Source organism: Hippoglossus stenolepis, chromosome 1 (genome assembly GCF_022539355.2).
Source record: "Hippoglossus stenolepis isolate QCI-W04-F060 chromosome 1, HSTE1.2, whole genome shotgun sequence".
Taxonomy (NCBI): Eukaryota; Metazoa; Chordata; class Actinopteri; order Pleuronectiformes; family Pleuronectidae; genus Hippoglossus; species Hippoglossus stenolepis.
In genome coordinates this window covers 12,806,636-12,824,139 of record NC_061483.1, presented here as the reverse complement: position 1 = coordinate 12,824,139, position 17,504 = coordinate 12,806,636, and the positions used below count along the sequence as shown (strand labels likewise).

Below are 17,504 nucleotides of genomic sequence, written 5' to 3'. Positions count from 1 at the left end.
GCGACACATTTATCTCTTTATACAAGCTGCACCAAATGGCTGCTGGTATAACAGCATCTAATATGAACACAGTTTACATATTTTCTCTTGAATTATATTTGATTTAGGATTCTGTCCTTTTCAGTGTATATTACCACAATCACTTATTTGTTTGTAATAATTATTGTAGTTTCTATTTATCCATGCACTCATTAACTCCTGTGCTGGGCATATTTTACCTGTTAAACAGAGTGTGAAGTAGAACAGACGGCAATACTGAACTCAGCCAACACATCACAGCAGCGCTCCCTGCTGGAGAGATGAGAGCTCAGCACGTGATTCTGCACTTAACATAGTTGAAGATCATCTACAATGGAAGTGTTGCCCGTTGTAGGCAGCCCAAATCACCTGTGTCTCTATTTGTACAAGTGGGGAAGATCATCAGTTGCATATAACTACAGTGAAAGCCGCTGTTTTACAAATAACCAAGTTGCTTATTCACACAGTACAGTCACAGGGAAGACAATAAGATTTAAACAAAAGATCAAGACTGAAACTAAAATAATATACAATTACCAACTACATCACATGGGAAGAATGGATCCCCAGTGTAGTGTTGTCAATACATTTTACCAAAAAAAGTTTGACCAAATGACTAAGACAGATAATCCTGTTTTCATCAGCCTGTATGATGATGAAGAGGAGTTTGATTAACTGTGAGTACAGCCGCAAGGTTCCATGTAAGATCTCCCCATGAGGCCGGTGAGCAGAGACGGGGTGAGAGGTGGACGTGGACCCATTAATCACACACTGCTGCTTCCTGAGTCAAGTAAAAACTGAGATGGAACTAAAACTGCAGTTTGGGGAGTTGACATCCTGCATTTTTACACCCTTTTACTTTTATTACAGAAAGTACTGATCGAAGAAGAAATGATGTAAGACAGAAGATACCCTCATGACCTTGAAATGTGCTGTTGAGCTAAGTGAGCCGAGCAGCGCAGATTTCCTCAAATATACTTTGGTGCAATTTTGAGGTACTTGTGCTTCAGTATTTTGATTTAATTTCATGCTACTTCATACTTTAATTATACTGCAGGCTATATTCTACTCTGCAGATAAATATTTTACAAACAAAACCTTTAATCATCTTGTCATATGTTGCATTGTTATTGATTAAATCACCATATAATCTTTACATTTTGTCCATCACAACCAGCAGCAACATATAAATGCGATAATAATTATGGGCCTGATTCAATATTATAATATATCACAAAATATATAGTTGGTTTTTTGGTGCCTGGGGAAATAATGAAACTGCAGAATAGAGTTGGGGGTCGATAGGGAGCCGACAACAAATCCATATCCCAGGACCTGGACCAGGGTTAATCCAGCCATGAGCGCAATAATGCAAATGTATTTTACTCTTGAGAATGTGCTTTTTACTGATGGTACTTTTGTGCAGTTTTACTTGAGTAGTGTACCATAGGGGTGGGATTTATGACCTGTACTGCAGGCTGCCACCAGGTGGTGATGGAGACACTTTGGCTTCACTTTTGAGGAGCGGTAATGTCATCCATCTTTATATACAGTCCGTGGTCAGTCAAAACAATGAGTGAGGAAGAATAGGGGGAAACACTTTGCTCATAAAAAGACACATCTGATCATGTAGCATGATTGTTTTGATCGGATCCATTACAGAGCCCTCTCCCTTTAAACGCCTCCTCCCCACCTGACATGCGGACGTCTCTTCGCCGCCACTCTGTCCAATAGCAGCCGCGGATTCGACCAGAAACACGGAGGGCCCGCCCACCTTCTCCGCCGTCATGCCGCCACGTACGATACGCTGCAACGCAACTTGCTGCTCCGTTTGACTGACGGCTCCAGCGACCAATGAGGCCGACACTTCCGCTCGCACTGCTAGCACGGTCGGCTTTGAGCGAGCTAGCTGCCGACGGGACTCAAGCGGAACAGATGACGTCCAGGATTCATAATAAAGTCAGTATTTCAGTGACACGCGTTTATTCTGCTTTTCTGTGACGCTGTCGACTTAACGTGGACATGAGCTTCGCTGCTGAGCCTGACAACGTAACGTTAGATACGTAACAAGCTGCACTAGCCAACAAGCTTCATTGGCTAAATGTGTCACAGCTAAAGCTTCTTCTGGATATTATTAGCTCCTTGGCCACTAATGTGCAAACTAAGCAGGTTAAACAGGTTATTTGAATGTGTTGCTGTAGACTGAGTTTCATTGTTTGTCTGTGGGACCGTTCAGCATCAAATACTATTTAATAATATTAATCTCGCTGTGATAAACATTTGCTGTGATGACAATTGTTCTCGTTTCCAGATGTGTGGGCTCCTTCTCAGCAGCTGGGCTCTGCTGCTGCTCCAGCTCCTGGGTTCGGGGGCAGTGCCCATCAGCATGGATAAGACCAAAGTCAAAGAGCCAGAGACCAAACCTGAGGAGCCTCCAGCCAGTGTGGTGAGAGGACACAACATGACTCATCTCCATGGAGCCTAATACCTGATCTTTAGTGTTACACCCATGGTCAGTAGTGATCCATTACGTTACATTTCATTTAGCTGACGCTTTTATCCAAAGCGACTTACAATAAGTGCATTCAACCACGAGGGTACAAACCCAGAACAACAAGAATCAAGAAAGTACAATTTCTTCAAAAAAGCAAAACTACAAAGTGCTATAAGTAAGTAAGTGCTACTAAATTGTTAGTTTAACATTTTATTCAAGGTATAGTCGGAAGAGGTGTGTTTTTAGTTTGCGGCGGAAGATGTGTAAACTTTCTGCTGTCCGGATGTCCATGGGGAACTCATTCCACCATTTAGGAGCCAGGACAGCAAACAGTCGTGACCCAGCAACAACACACGTGTAGTATTAGTGTGAAGAGCAGTTAGTTCGGTGGCTTCACAGCAGAATATTTACCTGGCATTGGTAATCATCTCTATAGATATAGATCTATCTCTATATATAGATATACATCAATATGATAATTTTGGGGAGTTGGAGGTCAGAGAGATAGGGAACATTGATGGAGTTAAGCAGGCTTTGTTAACTTGTAAAAGCTCATTTCCCTTTTTAATGAGCTTGTAATGCTTTTTGGACATTTACTTTTTACTACATGGCCAAAAATTGTATCAAGATAAAATGTTCACATTATTCAACATCGATAATTATTATGGTAAATGACAAATTATTCTTTCTTTTAAGTTTAAAGACAAATTTTTGCTCCTGAGTGAAGGTCGTAGTTTTTAATTCTGAGCAGAGAACGACAAACATTTTAAAGATCTGAGGTAGATCCGTCGTGTGTTATACCTGCTCCCTGTGCTTACACCATGTATAAGCTTTATACAGAGTTATATATTGGACTTTTGTTATATTGCAATTGATTAAAATTATATTGCGATCCTGTTTGATATTTTTTTTATCGACCAGCCCTAATTTATAGATTGAATCACAAATACATTTTTACAAATTAGTCAGTAGGAATTACTTGTGAGTTGCAGCCCTGATACTCTGCATTTATGCCATGTTTTTCTTTTACCTGCCCTTAAGAAAGTAAACGAGTTTTGTAAAAGCATCTCATTTAAATTGAATCAGTCTATCCACACAAAACGTATTATCCGTCAAATCCATTCCATCATCAGTACAACAGCTCCAGATGTTTTAGCTGTGTGACTGCACAGATTAGAGTCTGATTTCTGTGCAAGGCTTTGTTCCTGTTAAATATTGACACAGTGACTCAACGTCTCAAACAGATGCCATGTAGAGTCTGTCTAGAGGCTAAAATGCAACTTCAACCCTAGAGTCAGCACAGAACAGCTGCAGAATAATATGGCAGCAGAAGGCAGGAATGCAGTTTAAAGGAATTTCTACGTTTAACTAGAAACAAGATCTTTTATGTTGGTCAGCAGACGTGTTGCATATGAAACCAAAATATTCTTACTGAAGAGCTAATGATTCTATGTTAACATATTAAACAATATCAATCAAAAAGGGATCATCATCATAGAATTACCCAGTATGTGTTCTGTCTCATTTTCTTACATTTCATAGGACACTGGACTTCACTATGACCGCTACCTCCGGGAAGTCATTGATTTTCTCGAGAAAGATCAGCACTTCAGAGAAAAGCTCCACAATACAGACATGGAAGACATCAAGGTATCTGCAGTTTCTTTTCTTTCGTCTTATTAACATGGTGCAAAGTTTTTATCAGCCACGAGTAAACTGTAAAATGAGTCATTATTCTGAACAGTAAAGTATAAACTTTCAGTTGTCCTTGAACGTGACAAATCTGCATAAAATCGTGGATTTTGTTTGAGAAACGACACCAATCTTCCATTAGATTTTCATGATTATTTTGCAATAAGTGTAATCTCACACTGTAAATAACGCATCTTTGCATCACTCCTTTGACAAAACAGCAAGGAAAGCTTGCTAAAGAGCTGGACTTTGTCAGCCATCATGTCAGAACAAAACTGGATGAACTGAAGAGGCAGGAGGTAAGCCGACTGCGAACCCTGATCAAGGCCAAGCAGGACATAGAAGGAGGGAATGGTATGTTGCGCAACAAAATGTATATTACCTTTTGATTCAAATTCAAAATAAGATACTACAACTTAAACAGTAAATAAATTAAATGGAAAATGCTAAATCTCTTGTTTTTTCATGATCTAACCACTTTCTCCCTGAATAGACATCGCAGTGGATCACCAGGCTCTGCTGAAACAGTTTGAGTACTTGAACCACATGAACCCACATACATTTGAAGTGGATGACTTAGATCGACTCATCAAATCGGTAAGGTTTCCAACATGAAAATACAGATTAATTGCACGACATAAACTGTTGATCTGATTTTAATTTGTCATTTGCCTAATGCATAAAGGCAACCAATGATCTGGAGAACTACGACAAGGAAAGACACGAGGAGTTCAAGCAGTATGAAATGATGAAAGAGCACGACAGACGGGAACACCTGAAAACACTGGACGAGGAAGAAAGAACGAAAGAGGAGGAGCACTATGAGGATATGAAGAAGAAGCATGCAGACCACCCTAAAGTCAACCACCCGGTGAGTCTGACTGAAGCATGAATTATCCTCCCTTGAGGACAGGGACACAGATATCTGCGGACACCACGGATGTGTAGTTATTATTGTGCTTTTCTCTGGTCCGCTTTGAGTCTTGGTGTGGACCACGTGCAGTTGGTGTCCTTGTCATGTAGTTGACACAGCAGATCAGTGGGTACACGGGTTACCGCACAGAGGAATGCGCATACCCTCTGATGATAAAACTTATGTTACTCGAACCCTAGCAAGCCCTTGTGCAGTTCTATTGCATTATAATATTGACATGTAAACAATCGACCTTAATGTTTAAAAGTGGTTGTGTTTTTATTTAATCTACCGGGAATTCTAATTATTAAGTTTACATGTTACAGGGCAGCCAGAATCAACTGAAGGAGGTGTGGGAGGATGCTGACGGCTTGGACCCTGAAGATTTCGACCCTAAGACCTTTTTCAAACTGCATGGTAAAACTTTCTTTAAACTGTTTAACTGTTTAAGACTTTGATAGATATTATGTGTCTTCAGATAAAACAGAAAATCATGTGTTGACCTGTGTCTTTCTCTATAATGCAGATGCCAATGGAGACGGCTACTTTGATGAACAGGAGCTGGAAGCATTGTTCACCAAAGAGGTAAATCCGCGGCATGTGAAAATGTGTCATGTTTCAGTGAACCATCTTTGCACTGACTGTTGGTCTTTGTTATTTTAGTTGGAAAAAATCTACGACCCCACCAACGAAGAAGATGACATGATAGAGATGGAGGAAGAGAGGCTGCGTATGAGAGAACATGTTATGAACGAGGTACAGTAAGAGACAACAGTTTTTCACAACTTCGTTTAATAATGCTACTTTTCTGTTTGTCGGGTAACCGTTATTTTAAGAAATGCATTTAATGAAATATTGATGCATTATGTTTATCGTCAACTGGAACTTCATGATCATCTTTTCATATGTGCACAGTGGTGAAACATAGAGAAACAGCAAATAAACAGCTGGCTTTAAATCTTCATATTAATAGAGACTTCCATCTGTTATTTGTTGTTTTGACTCTGCCAATGAATAATAATAAACTTTAATATATATAATCTATGCTAACAATCTCTCCTCTTGTCTCCCTAATAGGTGGATTCGGACAAAGACAGGCTGGTCTCTTTAGAGGAGTTCCTGGTTGCAACAAAGAAAAAGGAATTCTTGGAGCCTGATAGCTGGGAGGTGAGATATACACTCAATATTTTAAACTTTATCATGTTGACATTGTTTCAGAGAAATTTTAACCTTTTCTTAAAACATGTATGGCTATAATGAATGTTTCCCCCTCTGCTTGGTGTTGCTCAGACCCTGGAGCAGAACCAGGCGTACACAGACGAAGAGATGAGGGAGTTTGAGGATCATCTTGCTCAGCAGGAACAGGACCTGAACCTGAAGGCTGTCGACCTCCGGAAACAGAGAGAAGAGCTGGAGAAACAACAGGAGCAGCTCAACGCACAGAAAATAGAGCTGCAGCAGGTAAACAGGCACTCACTGTTACCTGAAATGACAAGGGTCACCACAGGAGGTTACTTTAACCAAGAATGAGGAAACTGTCCAAACCAAATGTTAGAGGTTTGTGATTTTTCATGTTCTATCAAAACACCAGATTGAATCTTTGTAGGTGGAATTAAAGCTGTTTTCACACAAGTACGGGAGCCATGCACCTGTGAACGTGTCTGACTCCATGTGAGAGGCACACAAAATGTTGGGGAAATTGTGTCCGGACATTTTCTGGAGTCTTGTCATGTCTGGAAAAGTGATATTTTCTAAAAATTAATTTTCCTCAACTAGGTTAGATTTTTATTCAAGTTATTAAAATGTGACTATCCACTGCACTGTATATAACAAAACCTGATGTGAAACTTCTCTGTTACAGGCAGTAGAGCACATGGAACGGTTGAAATCACAGAAAGTAGAACCCCCTCCAGAGGTTCATGGTAAGTGTCTATTGCACTATTTCATGTTTGTTAGATAGTTTTTAGATTTTACAGGCTGAGCTCTGACAATGTAAAACTGTGTCTTTGCTACAGTTGAAGGAAATGCTATTCCAGAGATGTATCCGGTTGACAATCAGTTGCATCCTGAACAAGAGGGTCAACCACAAGAGCATCCGCCTGCAGCTCAAGATGCAGCTCAGGAACACCACGCACAACAAATTCAAGACCTGGGTCAGCACGGTCTCCCCCAGACTCACCAGGATCTGCCGCCAGGCCACCAGGAAGCTGCACAAAGCCAACATACCCTGCCGTAACAGCTTTATCAGAACTTGCAACACCAGACTTTTGCAGCATCTCCACTCTAGCGTGCAGAGGAGAAGAACCCTCCCGAGTTTCACCAGTATGACTTCGGAGTCTGGAGCGAACTCGAGATGAAAGAAAGCAGCACAAGCGGAATCCATGTTGAATGACACCAGTGTTTGATAATAACTGTAATATTTGGATTCATAACGACCAACCAAGGACATGCATCTTAAAATGTGCTCTCTTAGTTGTGTTTGATGACATCAGAAATGATCCAGAATGTTTGGTAATGCAATCAATCAAAAAGTATATTTTTGTTGAACTTAGTCGACCTGCTGTCGGCTGTTCAAACTACAGAACCTCAAAATGCCACTGGCTCCACTACCTGATGGTTTTGTTGCAAGAGCTTCTCAAATGTCCTCATTGTGACTCTTGTTTTCTGACTTGACTTCATAGAAACATCCCCAAACCTTTTAGAAAGAGATTCATTTACACATGTGGCTTGTGGTGAAATGTTCCACTGGACTTTTTCTGACATTTTAGTTATTTGAGTTTAAGATTTTCTATCATTGCATTAGACCTGGAAGAAGAGGCACTATTATGATTTTAACGAGTTTACAGCAATCTGATGCCATAACAGAAACAATTTTACCTGAAAGATAAAGGTTAGGATAAATAGGCTGAGTATGATTTTATAATCTACAAGGCTTCAGTCGGGTCTTTGTCGAAAAATATGAATCCAGTTCTCCCAGTCCTTTCAACTGGAGAAATCTTTTAAAAGACTTTTCAAAACAGGACATTTTTGGGCCACACTACAGCTACAAATAACTAACATTTTCCCCTAAATACTTAGTGCTGCAGATGATTAAATAAAGCAGTCAGTTACAGCTTGGTTCTACCAATAATAATTTGTGAAACAACCTTCTTATCATACAGAAAGAACTGTTGAACCTCTAAAAAATTTAATTTGTTCTGTTTCACGTTCTGGGCATTTTGATTTTGGCTTGTTCATACATGGATGTGTGTGTCATGTTTATGATCTGATCAAAATGGATCATTACTTCTAATTTGCTTAATAAAACTGTTTTGATGTTCAGCTCTTTTATCAGTTAGAATATAGACAGATTATTTTTGATTATTTCAGCTGATTGAAAGTTTATTAGAAAAAGGGTGAGGATTTTTACCAGTGACACATACAAAATGCAGCAGAACTTGAACCTGTTTAGGTCAGTCTATCATGAAAGTTTTTGAAATTACTTTATACATACTCATTGTGTGTATGCACATTAAAACCAGTAACTTGTTTTAATGTTGTGAATGACCAGTGTCAACTTATCTGACTTGATCCTAGTTTGAATAACAAACTGCAGATTTTCTGATAAACCAGTTTGATGTACTTGCTGCCTCTTCTTCTCGTGTAGTGTTGTGGTTCCTTCTCGCTGGCAGACTGTGTCCATGGCGGACGTGTGTTAACTTAATGCCACTTTTTTTGCATCCAGTCAAACAGCTCTGCCTTACTGTGGTTTACTTTATACTAAGTTTTGACATGGAATACTTTTGTTTTCTCACCGTGTTTGTTTTCTGGGTGCCGAGCAGTGGCAATAATACTGCGTCATGATTTGCACAATATGTACAGGTGGTATTTCCAATTACTTTCTGCTGGATTAAAGTCGTGATGGTACTGTACACCTTCCTTCAACATAATAAAACGGTTATCTTTCAGATTGATCACCTGGTGAATGATGTATTAAACTTTAACAGTACGATGGAATACACTTAGACAAGAAATCTTCAGTTTGACAACATATAATTATTTTGTTATTTGTCATTACCTTGTTTATTTATAGTGATTCATTATAAATGGCATGTACTTTGTGCCTGTTTGTAGGCTACACGCCACATGTGAGAATGAACAAACTGAACGTAACACAAAGACTTGTCTTGATGTCACAGGTTTGAAGGCCTCAGTGACAATAAGACCAAACTGAACCAATCCAATGTGACATGTGAAAGTGTTCAGAATTAATATAGCAGAAAATAATAGAACACAACTTTATTGAAACAGTCTCAATGAATAACATCAGCATACAAAGAGGTGATGGCGTAAGAGGTGACTGGGGTTAAAAAAAAAAACAACCAAAACATCGAATGCCTTCATGAGACGTATTAGATCAAAAGGAAAGAGTGACTGGCAACACTGGGCAGAAGAAAATCAACCGCATGGAATTAGATCGACAGTGGCAGGGTATTTTTTGCATTTATTTTGTACAAAAAATAAATTAATGAAATCTTTCAAGTTTACAGGAATATCTATTTGTTGTTTTACAACACACAGACATGCTGATAATCCTACATGTGGTGAAGTTCAGCATTTTGTGTTAAAACATTAAGAGGATCTAGACAGACCGAAGCAGACTGACTCAGATAGTAGTAGGCCAGGAGTTAAAAAAATAAGATTACCAATGAGAAATAAAACATTGTTAGAAAAGTGAACAGGGGCGAACACATTCAAAAATCCTGAATGTTCAACGTGGCGCAACTTGATGGTCCTTAGAATCCTTTAGGACCTCATCGCTTGAGCGTTACCTCGAGACAAACCTCGAGCTCCTTGGGCGGCTCCCCGTTTGTAGCCTTGCTGATATCCCTCCTTGAAGAAACAACAGTATTTACCATCAATAGCCATCTTACAAATTCAAAAATAGTAAAGAGTATTAACTGGATAACACATAAGATATTTTGTACATGATGTAGTGAATAATTAAAGAAGTCTTACCCGCTGGTAGGTGCTATTAGAATAGTCCCGAGATGTGTTAAATTGGGTTTGACCATAACCGCTGCTGGGAGCGTTTGAGAAAGGAGGGCGGTAGCCTTCATATCCCCCTGAAATTATGTATAGTGTCAATAAAATAAACCAAACACTACAGCTGTATAATTGTATAACACAGTTTGATGCTTGTACCTCTAAATCCATTAGAGGAGCCCCGGTATCCATTCATCACGCCTCGAGCGTTCCTGGGTCCGGACCTGGGCGCGGCCCGGCTGTTGTAGAAGGACTGTCCCGACTGTCCAAACCCTGCACCTGGAGTAGATTCTTCATGAGCTCCTGCTGGAGGCATGACTGGTTCTTGGGGCTGGAACCCACCAACAACTGCACAGCAGCAAACAAGACAGAAATTTTCATTTAAAATTAAAAATAACATTCAACCTGAAAAATCTTCACTTGCTTCAGTCAAATTTACTGTCATGAAAGGGTCTTTCAGAAAGAAGGAGAAAAAAAAGCCTCCGTAAACACCAACAAATATTTTAACTGATAGAAAACATGTTATTTCCTGTAGAATCCTAAACATAAAATGCGTGTTTATTTTTCCTCCCTATACTTTTTAATGTCGTCTGCTGACTGTAGAGGTGATAAACTATATCTGAAGCCTGTTCAAGTGTACATGCAACTAGCTGAAGCTGTAGCCTCACCTGACTGTAATGTGTCCTGTGGGATGTCCGGCTGGTTGACAGTACTCTCTGACTGGCTGCTGAAACCCTGTCCATAGCCACCAGGGAACTGACTGGGCTGCTTCAGGGGGTCTGCTTGGCCTTCAGTGGCTGGAGGTACAGGTGCATTCATATTAAATACCTGAGGAAGAAGAAAAGGTTTCTGTATTTCAATCTGTCAAAACAAAATATATCACAGTCCCAGTAGAGCTTCTGGAAAGAAAGGATTTATTTCAGGTTGGGAAATAAGGGCAATATTCGTATTGCTGCAGCAATTGTTATCCAGTGTTTTGCTGCAGCTACTGAGCCAATTTATCTCGTACATACACGTACAGAACCAGAATGTTTTTGACTGAGGGTAAAAAGTCCAAACATATTCACTGGATCCAGATAGAACGCGTACCGCTTGCACTGACTGGAAGGGCGCTGCGTTGACATTGATGCCTCCAGTGTGTGTGGGCTTGGAGACAGGTGGGAAGGCAGAGGACAGGGAACATGGGGCGGGGGACTGCTCGGACGAAAGAGACATCGAGGCCTGAGGTGGGAGGAAGGAGGAAACAGGGATGGCGAGGAAACAAGGATTGTGGAGAGGTCAATGTGAAAGAAGGGATCTTAGATTTTCCCCCCCTTCTACCGTATTACCATTTTATATAAGTCCCTGTAATACAAAGTAGATGAGATCATGATATGTTGAAGAGCATCACGGTAAATCCATGTAGCGGCACTCTTAAAATACGGCCCACAAAGACAATGACCTGTACTTCTCTAGTTAATAAAAGGATGCACCGCTCTTTACAACACATCAAAATCTCACCAACTGCTTCCTTCTTGCTGAGCTTCCACTTACTTGTGAGGATTCCTGTGGTCCCGGCACTACACTTGTTTGAGGAAGTCTGGACTCTGAAAGGGCTGTTTGAAAGAAAATAAGAAATTATTAAGACTTTAGAAATTACTCTGTGCATTACACTTGAAGGAAAATACAGTTGGGTCCAAAGGATCTGGACACTGTTTAGATTTTTATAATTTGGACCCTGTGCACCACCAAAATGGATTTGAAAAGACGCCATGCAGATGTAATATAAGTTCAGACTTTCAGCTTTAATTGAGGTTTGATTAAAAACAGTTAAGGAATTAAAACCATTCTACATATTGTCACTGAGAGGCCGTGGAGAAATGAATTCTACAGGCGCCTCCAGTTGCTGCTTCTTTGTGGGTCTGTAACTTGTCTTCAGTGAGGGCAAAGTATGCACAGTAGGGTTGAGGTCAATTAACTGACTTGAAGATTTATTTTGAATTAAAGCTGGAAGTTTTCTCTTCAATCACATCTTAATGGCTTCGTTTCAAATCCATTGTGATGGTGTCCAGACGGGCGAATGTCAAAAGACCCGACCATAAATCCACATACCAAAAACAGTGACCAGACACTTCTCAATAGATTATGTTCAGAGTTAAAGTAAAATGAACTGGCACTGACGTGAAGGGCAGCTCATCTGCTGCAGGTCCGCAGTCGGCACAGGCTTCATGGGCTGAGCAGACACAATGGCTGGGTCCAGAGCCTGGCCGTCAAACTCTAACACTGATTCCTGGGATAAAAAGGGAAATATATTGTTGAGTCATGGATCAGATTTAGAGACAGTGATGTAACAAAGTGAGTCCCACATCCTACATCAGCAGGCATTTGCCCTACTCGAGGCTTTCAATAAATCAGCTGAGAAAATAAGGCTGAGTCAGTATCATTTGTTAAATCTCTTTATATTTTCTTTCTACCTTATTGGTGGGCACATTTGTCACCATGTGACAGTCATGTATTTTTGTAAAGTGCTCCACAAAAGGGGATTATTTTTACTCAAGTATGTTCCGATGAAAAACTAGTTCCACGCTTGCTCTACAGATTCCTTTTCTGTAGCTCCCTGTGTGCTTTAACTTCGTCTCCATGAGAAAGCAGACAAATATTGAACTACATCAATAAATAAGCTGGACACGTCAGTATGTAGCTCGACTATTTCACCTGCATGAAGTTGTAGGTTCCTTGCATCTGGGCCATGAGGTCTTGCACTACCTGCTTTCTGACCACTGGGTCAGCGGTCGGAGGGGGGGTGTCACAGTTCATAGTAACAGCTGGTTCTGGAGTCAGCTGGGCAGGGGACTGGTGCTGGAGGGAATTTACCATCTATTCAACACACAGATACATATGAGATGCAAATCAGAGTAATGTTGTTGAAACATAGCACAGGTGGCATTATGTTGACATGGTAACACTGTTGTGATGCAGCTCAGCAGCATACCTGAGCCTCCACTGTCCACTCCTCCACTTGTTCTTTGTCTGTATTACTGTACGAAGCTTCTGGAATGAACTGTCTGTTTACAAACTATAAAACACAAGACAACAAACTGAAAATGAAAAACAGCAAAAAGAGGAAGAAATCTCATTTGTGTGATTTATAATACAAAGTTGAAGCAATTCTCATAGAAATCTCACCTCTGTGGTTTCCACTTTAATTGGGGGGGTGTATTTTTCACTCGCTGTTCCTTCTGGAGAAAAAAAAGGCAAATGAGAATTAAGTTTTCTTAAAGAAATAATGCACACACACATCTGTGAGTGGGTTTTTAGTTACCAGGTTCTGATAGCTGCTCCCCAGTGTTGGACTCAGCCACCACGGTCTGCTCCTCTTGTTCCTCTTCCTGCTCACATGTCCCATTCTGATGAGTTTGGGCTCGGTCAAAGTAACCACTGAGCAGCACTTTGTCCAGAATGTCCTTCAGTGACTTATCTGGAATAAAGAGTGACAAGTTAGAAAACAAAGGAATGTCTCATTGATCGATACATACGGTTCCTTGAGAAAATAGCCGGACAAAAATAATTCAGAGCCCAGAGTTTCTATGGAAAAAAAACTTTTGCTAACAACTTACATTTAATAACCCACAATGACAAAGTGAAAATATCCATATCAGCAGCACGCCATCAATCAGGTCGTAATGGTAGAGAATGAGTAGATGGAAGCCACTTTGAGATGAGGCACATTACAGCCAGAGCATTTAAGGGAATTTTGAGAGCAAGCAACATCAGCCACTGCTCGTCAACTCACACAGCACCCCCCCCCCCAGGGACATTTTTATGGTGGTGGCAGCTACACGCAGAGAGGTCCTTCAGGAAAACCTGCTCTAGACTGCATATGACATGAGACTGGGGCGTCGGCACGACAACAACCCAAATCATACAGTCAAAACTAAGCTGTAATGACTATTGGACACATTTCTGATTAACTTAAACCCATAACCTAAACCCGATCGAACATGAAGATCACTGAAGATGACAGTTCTCAAACAACCATTTGATCTGATGAAACTTGAAAGCTGTGACTGCTTCTAAAGGAGCTGAATACTGTTTATATTAAAAAGGTATTAGATCTTTAATACAAGTGCAGAAATGTCAGAAAACATATTTTCACTTCGTCATTATGGGTAATGGGTGGAGATTGATGGTGAAAATGGAAATTTTATTAATTTCCAATAAAGTATAACATACAAAAAGCTTACTGAATACTTTCAACAGTAATTGTAGCATTAATTAATTGTGTATTTGTGGCGGAGGATAAAAATGCATCATAATACTCACATGTGGTCCCTGCCACAGCCTTGTCATGGCCCTCAAGCAGTTCCCACAAGTGTATTGAGGCTTCTTCATATTGGTCAGTCAACCTGCACACAGGGTAACACAGTTTGGTAATAAGCTACTGATCCTCTGTTTTAATATTCTTACTTGATGAGGAGGTATAAATGCAGCTATTACAACAATCATTTACACAACATATTTAATTAGTGATAATAAAGCACACTTTCATATTTGTGGTACTGGAAATCACAGGCCCCCTCTTACCTGACGTCATAGTTCCTATCAGGTCCCACCAGCTTGTAAAACTCATCAAGGGAGGTGAGGTCAGCATCAGTGAGCAGAGGGGAACCAGTGGCATCAGGTCGTTTAAGGTCCTGTCTGACGCTGTCATCTCCCAACTGGTCCAGTAAAAACTGAAGCTCCAAAACCGTCTTCAGCCGCCGCTGCTCCAGCTCCTCTCGCTGGAGCTGTTCCCGTCTTGCAGTCTTTTTCACTGCCTTTTGAATCTGAACACACAAAGTCACGCATGTTTTGGTGCATTTTGTTTCAAGAGTCCCGAACAAATCAATGAAATACAATGGCTGAGATCTCATTCTAGGTTTTACATTACTGGAGACTGAGAAGACATTTGCTACCACTGCTGTTGTGACTAAATGTCACTAAAGAGATGCATCATACAGAGAAAACCATCAAAATGAGTGATGACAAGGTTTGAACCAATCACCAGCATATGAGACTTAAAACAACTAAGGTCTCACCTCTTGGCCCAATGACATGAAGTTTTTCTGCAATTCTCGAGCAAACTCAAGATTGTAGGTGATCTCTTGGTACTTCGTCAAGGCGTCCTTCAGGTATACCGGGAAAAAAGAAATTCAGATGTACCATTATAGAAAAGATATAAAAGGGTGCAGTAATAGATAAGGCTGCACTGTTTTGCAGAAAATATGAGAACACTGATTAGATTCTGATAAATTAAAAGAAAAACAAAAAAGCATTTGTATTGATGGTCAAGAAATGTTGATAAGTGTATAAGATTTGTTGAGTTAATATTTCAGCAGACGGCAATAAAAACTGAATTGTGTACAAACTGCAGTTTGTCTTTTCTTACCAACTGATCTTGATTCAGGCTTTCTCCTTTATTCTTCTTTGCCTGGTAGTCATCAAGTTTGGACTGTAAGAATAAAAAAAAAACATGAAATACAGAATTTAAGTTGAAATAAATTATACATCAACAGAAAAATCACATGCTTGCATGAAAGAGACTATTTCTGATCAGGCTGTTGGTCGATATGCTCAAAACCTCACATTTCTCCTCTGACATTCCAAATCGATTTTTCTAATGTGTGTTGCGCCAAATCATTAAAGGGGATAATTATGTCATATCATTATGATAACTGCAATATATTCACAACAAAACACAACCAGCTTTGGGCTACACAAAACAAATGTATTTAAATCGTGACAGAACTACAAATACCTTTTTCTTCTCCATGTTGCGAACCTTCTTGTCCATCACACCAAGAACCTGCTTCATGGCCTCAGACTGACTTCCATTTCCCAGGTCTGGAGTGACAGACTGGACAGCACTGTTGCCAACCATAGCTGAAGGCATCTATGGGGAGAAGAGGTGAAACAGATTAATTCTGAACCAACACCTCGGGGGCTGACCCAGTTGGGTTATGCAACGCAGTGTAGAAAGTTGATACTTTATATGGAAAAACACAATAGTTGTACAAAAGGTACATTGGGTGTAGTTTCTTGGATTTACTTCAGCTGATGTAGGAGATGGGGGCATTTTGCACAAGGATCTTGAGTGGATGTTTAATATTGCTACATATATAGATTAGTTGAAATTATATTATTTGATTGGTTCTCAAGTACAAGTCAGCTGAGGCTACACGCGTTACCCAGGATGATTCGCTTTAAGAAACGTTAGAAAACCTTCCATGGTGCAGACAGCTTTTATTACCTTCGTGTCATCTGGGGTTAACGTTGGGACAATGACAGTCAAATGAGGCTGGGCCAGAGAAAGTGAAACATATATGATCCAGCAAATCAGGCCGTCGTCTATTTTGGCTAAGAACGCATAAAACCGATTATGGTGAATCGTGGGGAATCACACGTGTGTAATTGTGTTCAGGAACTAAATTAGTCTGGAAGTTATCACAAGTTAAAACGCAGGCCTGCTAATCAAAGTTAAAAAAAAACCGTAGCCCATTAGAAGACACCGGCTAATCTCACGTTGAGAGATGCTAACGTTACACGAGCAACCCACATCCCGTCAGGTTCAACATTACGAAATAAACCCGTCGTGGTTCGCAGTGTTGGACTGGTGCGGGGTTAACGTTAGCTAGCTACACCAGATCCGCTCAGTAGGCGAGGAACACTGCTCCTAATCTCCCCCATCCTATTGTTAGCATGGGAAGCTAGCGTGCTCGGTAACGTTATGCGGCTAAAGCCCGGACCCAACCCGCAGGTCACTTCAAGCTAAACCGATTAAAACGTGTAATTGTGGGGGGGGTTTCTTGGTTGGTGTACAAGTCGAGTCTTCGCCCAACGTTTTCAGCCGTTAAAAACAAAGAGCTCGACGGGACGCTGCGACAACTCGCTCGGGGGGCCAGCAAAACATGATTAAAGACGGTTTTGTCCAGCCGCCATTGGCCGGAGACGGCGTGAGACTCCTACCTTTATACTCTTTGTCTTCAGAGAGCTTGTGTGCGGGCAGATTGAAGGGGAGCTGAGCGAGCGCAGTCCGAGTCTGTTAGCTCCTCCGGGCTCTTTCTGGAAGGATGCTCAGGCTCACACCGGCCGAACTAGCTGCTGCGGCTACAAGGACCCCCCCGCGTCTCTGCGAACCTCAGCGCTGCCTGACAGTAAAACACCTACATCTCCAGAAAGAAAAACCCAGACAGGTGACGTCATTCTGTTGTTACACGACAAGTTGACGGTGTCGCAACATTAATTTTTTCACCTTTTGATGTATTTTGTTTTAGATACAGATGTTCAGCAGGAATCAGGATATGATTCCAGATGTGAGGTGTAGATGTTATGACAGGAGGTGTA

The 17,504-nt window shown here is 40.7% G+C and overlaps 2 protein-coding genes across 3 annotated transcripts; one reads left to right on the top strand and one right to left on the bottom strand.

The window, feature by feature from the left end:
* Positions 1-1,840: 1,840 nt before the first annotated feature.
* On the top strand, positions 1,841-9,064 carry nucb2a (nucleobindin 2a). The gene is made up of 13 exons (XM_035153762.2): positions 1,841-1,977; positions 2,330-2,464; positions 4,055-4,162; positions 4,426-4,558; positions 4,698-4,801; positions 4,890-5,075; positions 5,444-5,534; positions 5,644-5,702; positions 5,781-5,873; positions 6,195-6,284; positions 6,408-6,578; positions 6,979-7,039; positions 7,133-9,064. The coding sequence occupies exons 1-13, from the start codon at positions 1,873-1,875 to the stop codon at positions 7,351-7,353; spliced, it is 1,557 nt and encodes a 518-aa protein (XP_035009653.1). The 5' UTR covers positions 1,841-1,872; the 3' UTR covers positions 7,354-9,064.
* Positions 9,065-9,380: 316 nt separating this feature from the next.
* Positions 9,381-17,296, bottom strand: caprin1a (cell cycle associated protein 1a). Of its 2 annotated transcripts, XM_035153740.2 has the most exons (17): positions 17,127-17,295; positions 15,919-16,053; positions 15,550-15,612; positions 15,200-15,286; positions 14,706-14,947; positions 14,445-14,527; positions 13,444-13,599; positions 13,308-13,360; positions 13,114-13,197; positions 12,837-12,998; positions 12,303-12,411; positions 11,676-11,737; positions 11,232-11,363; positions 10,811-10,970; positions 10,302-10,490; positions 10,116-10,222; positions 9,381-9,989 (listed from the first exon to the last, which is right to left on the bottom strand). In XM_035153740.2, the coding sequence occupies exons 2-17, from the start codon at positions 16,051-16,053 to the stop codon at positions 9,903-9,905; spliced, it is 1,911 nt and encodes a 636-aa protein (XP_035009631.2). In that variant the 5' UTR covers positions 17,127-17,295; the 3' UTR covers positions 9,381-9,902. The 2 variants fall into 2 exon arrangements, with proteins under 2 accessions (XP_035009631.2, XP_035009640.2); XM_035153749.2 differs by lacking the exon at positions 11,232-11,363 and having other exon boundaries at positions 17,127-17,296.
* Positions 17,297-17,504: the final 208 nt, after the last annotated feature.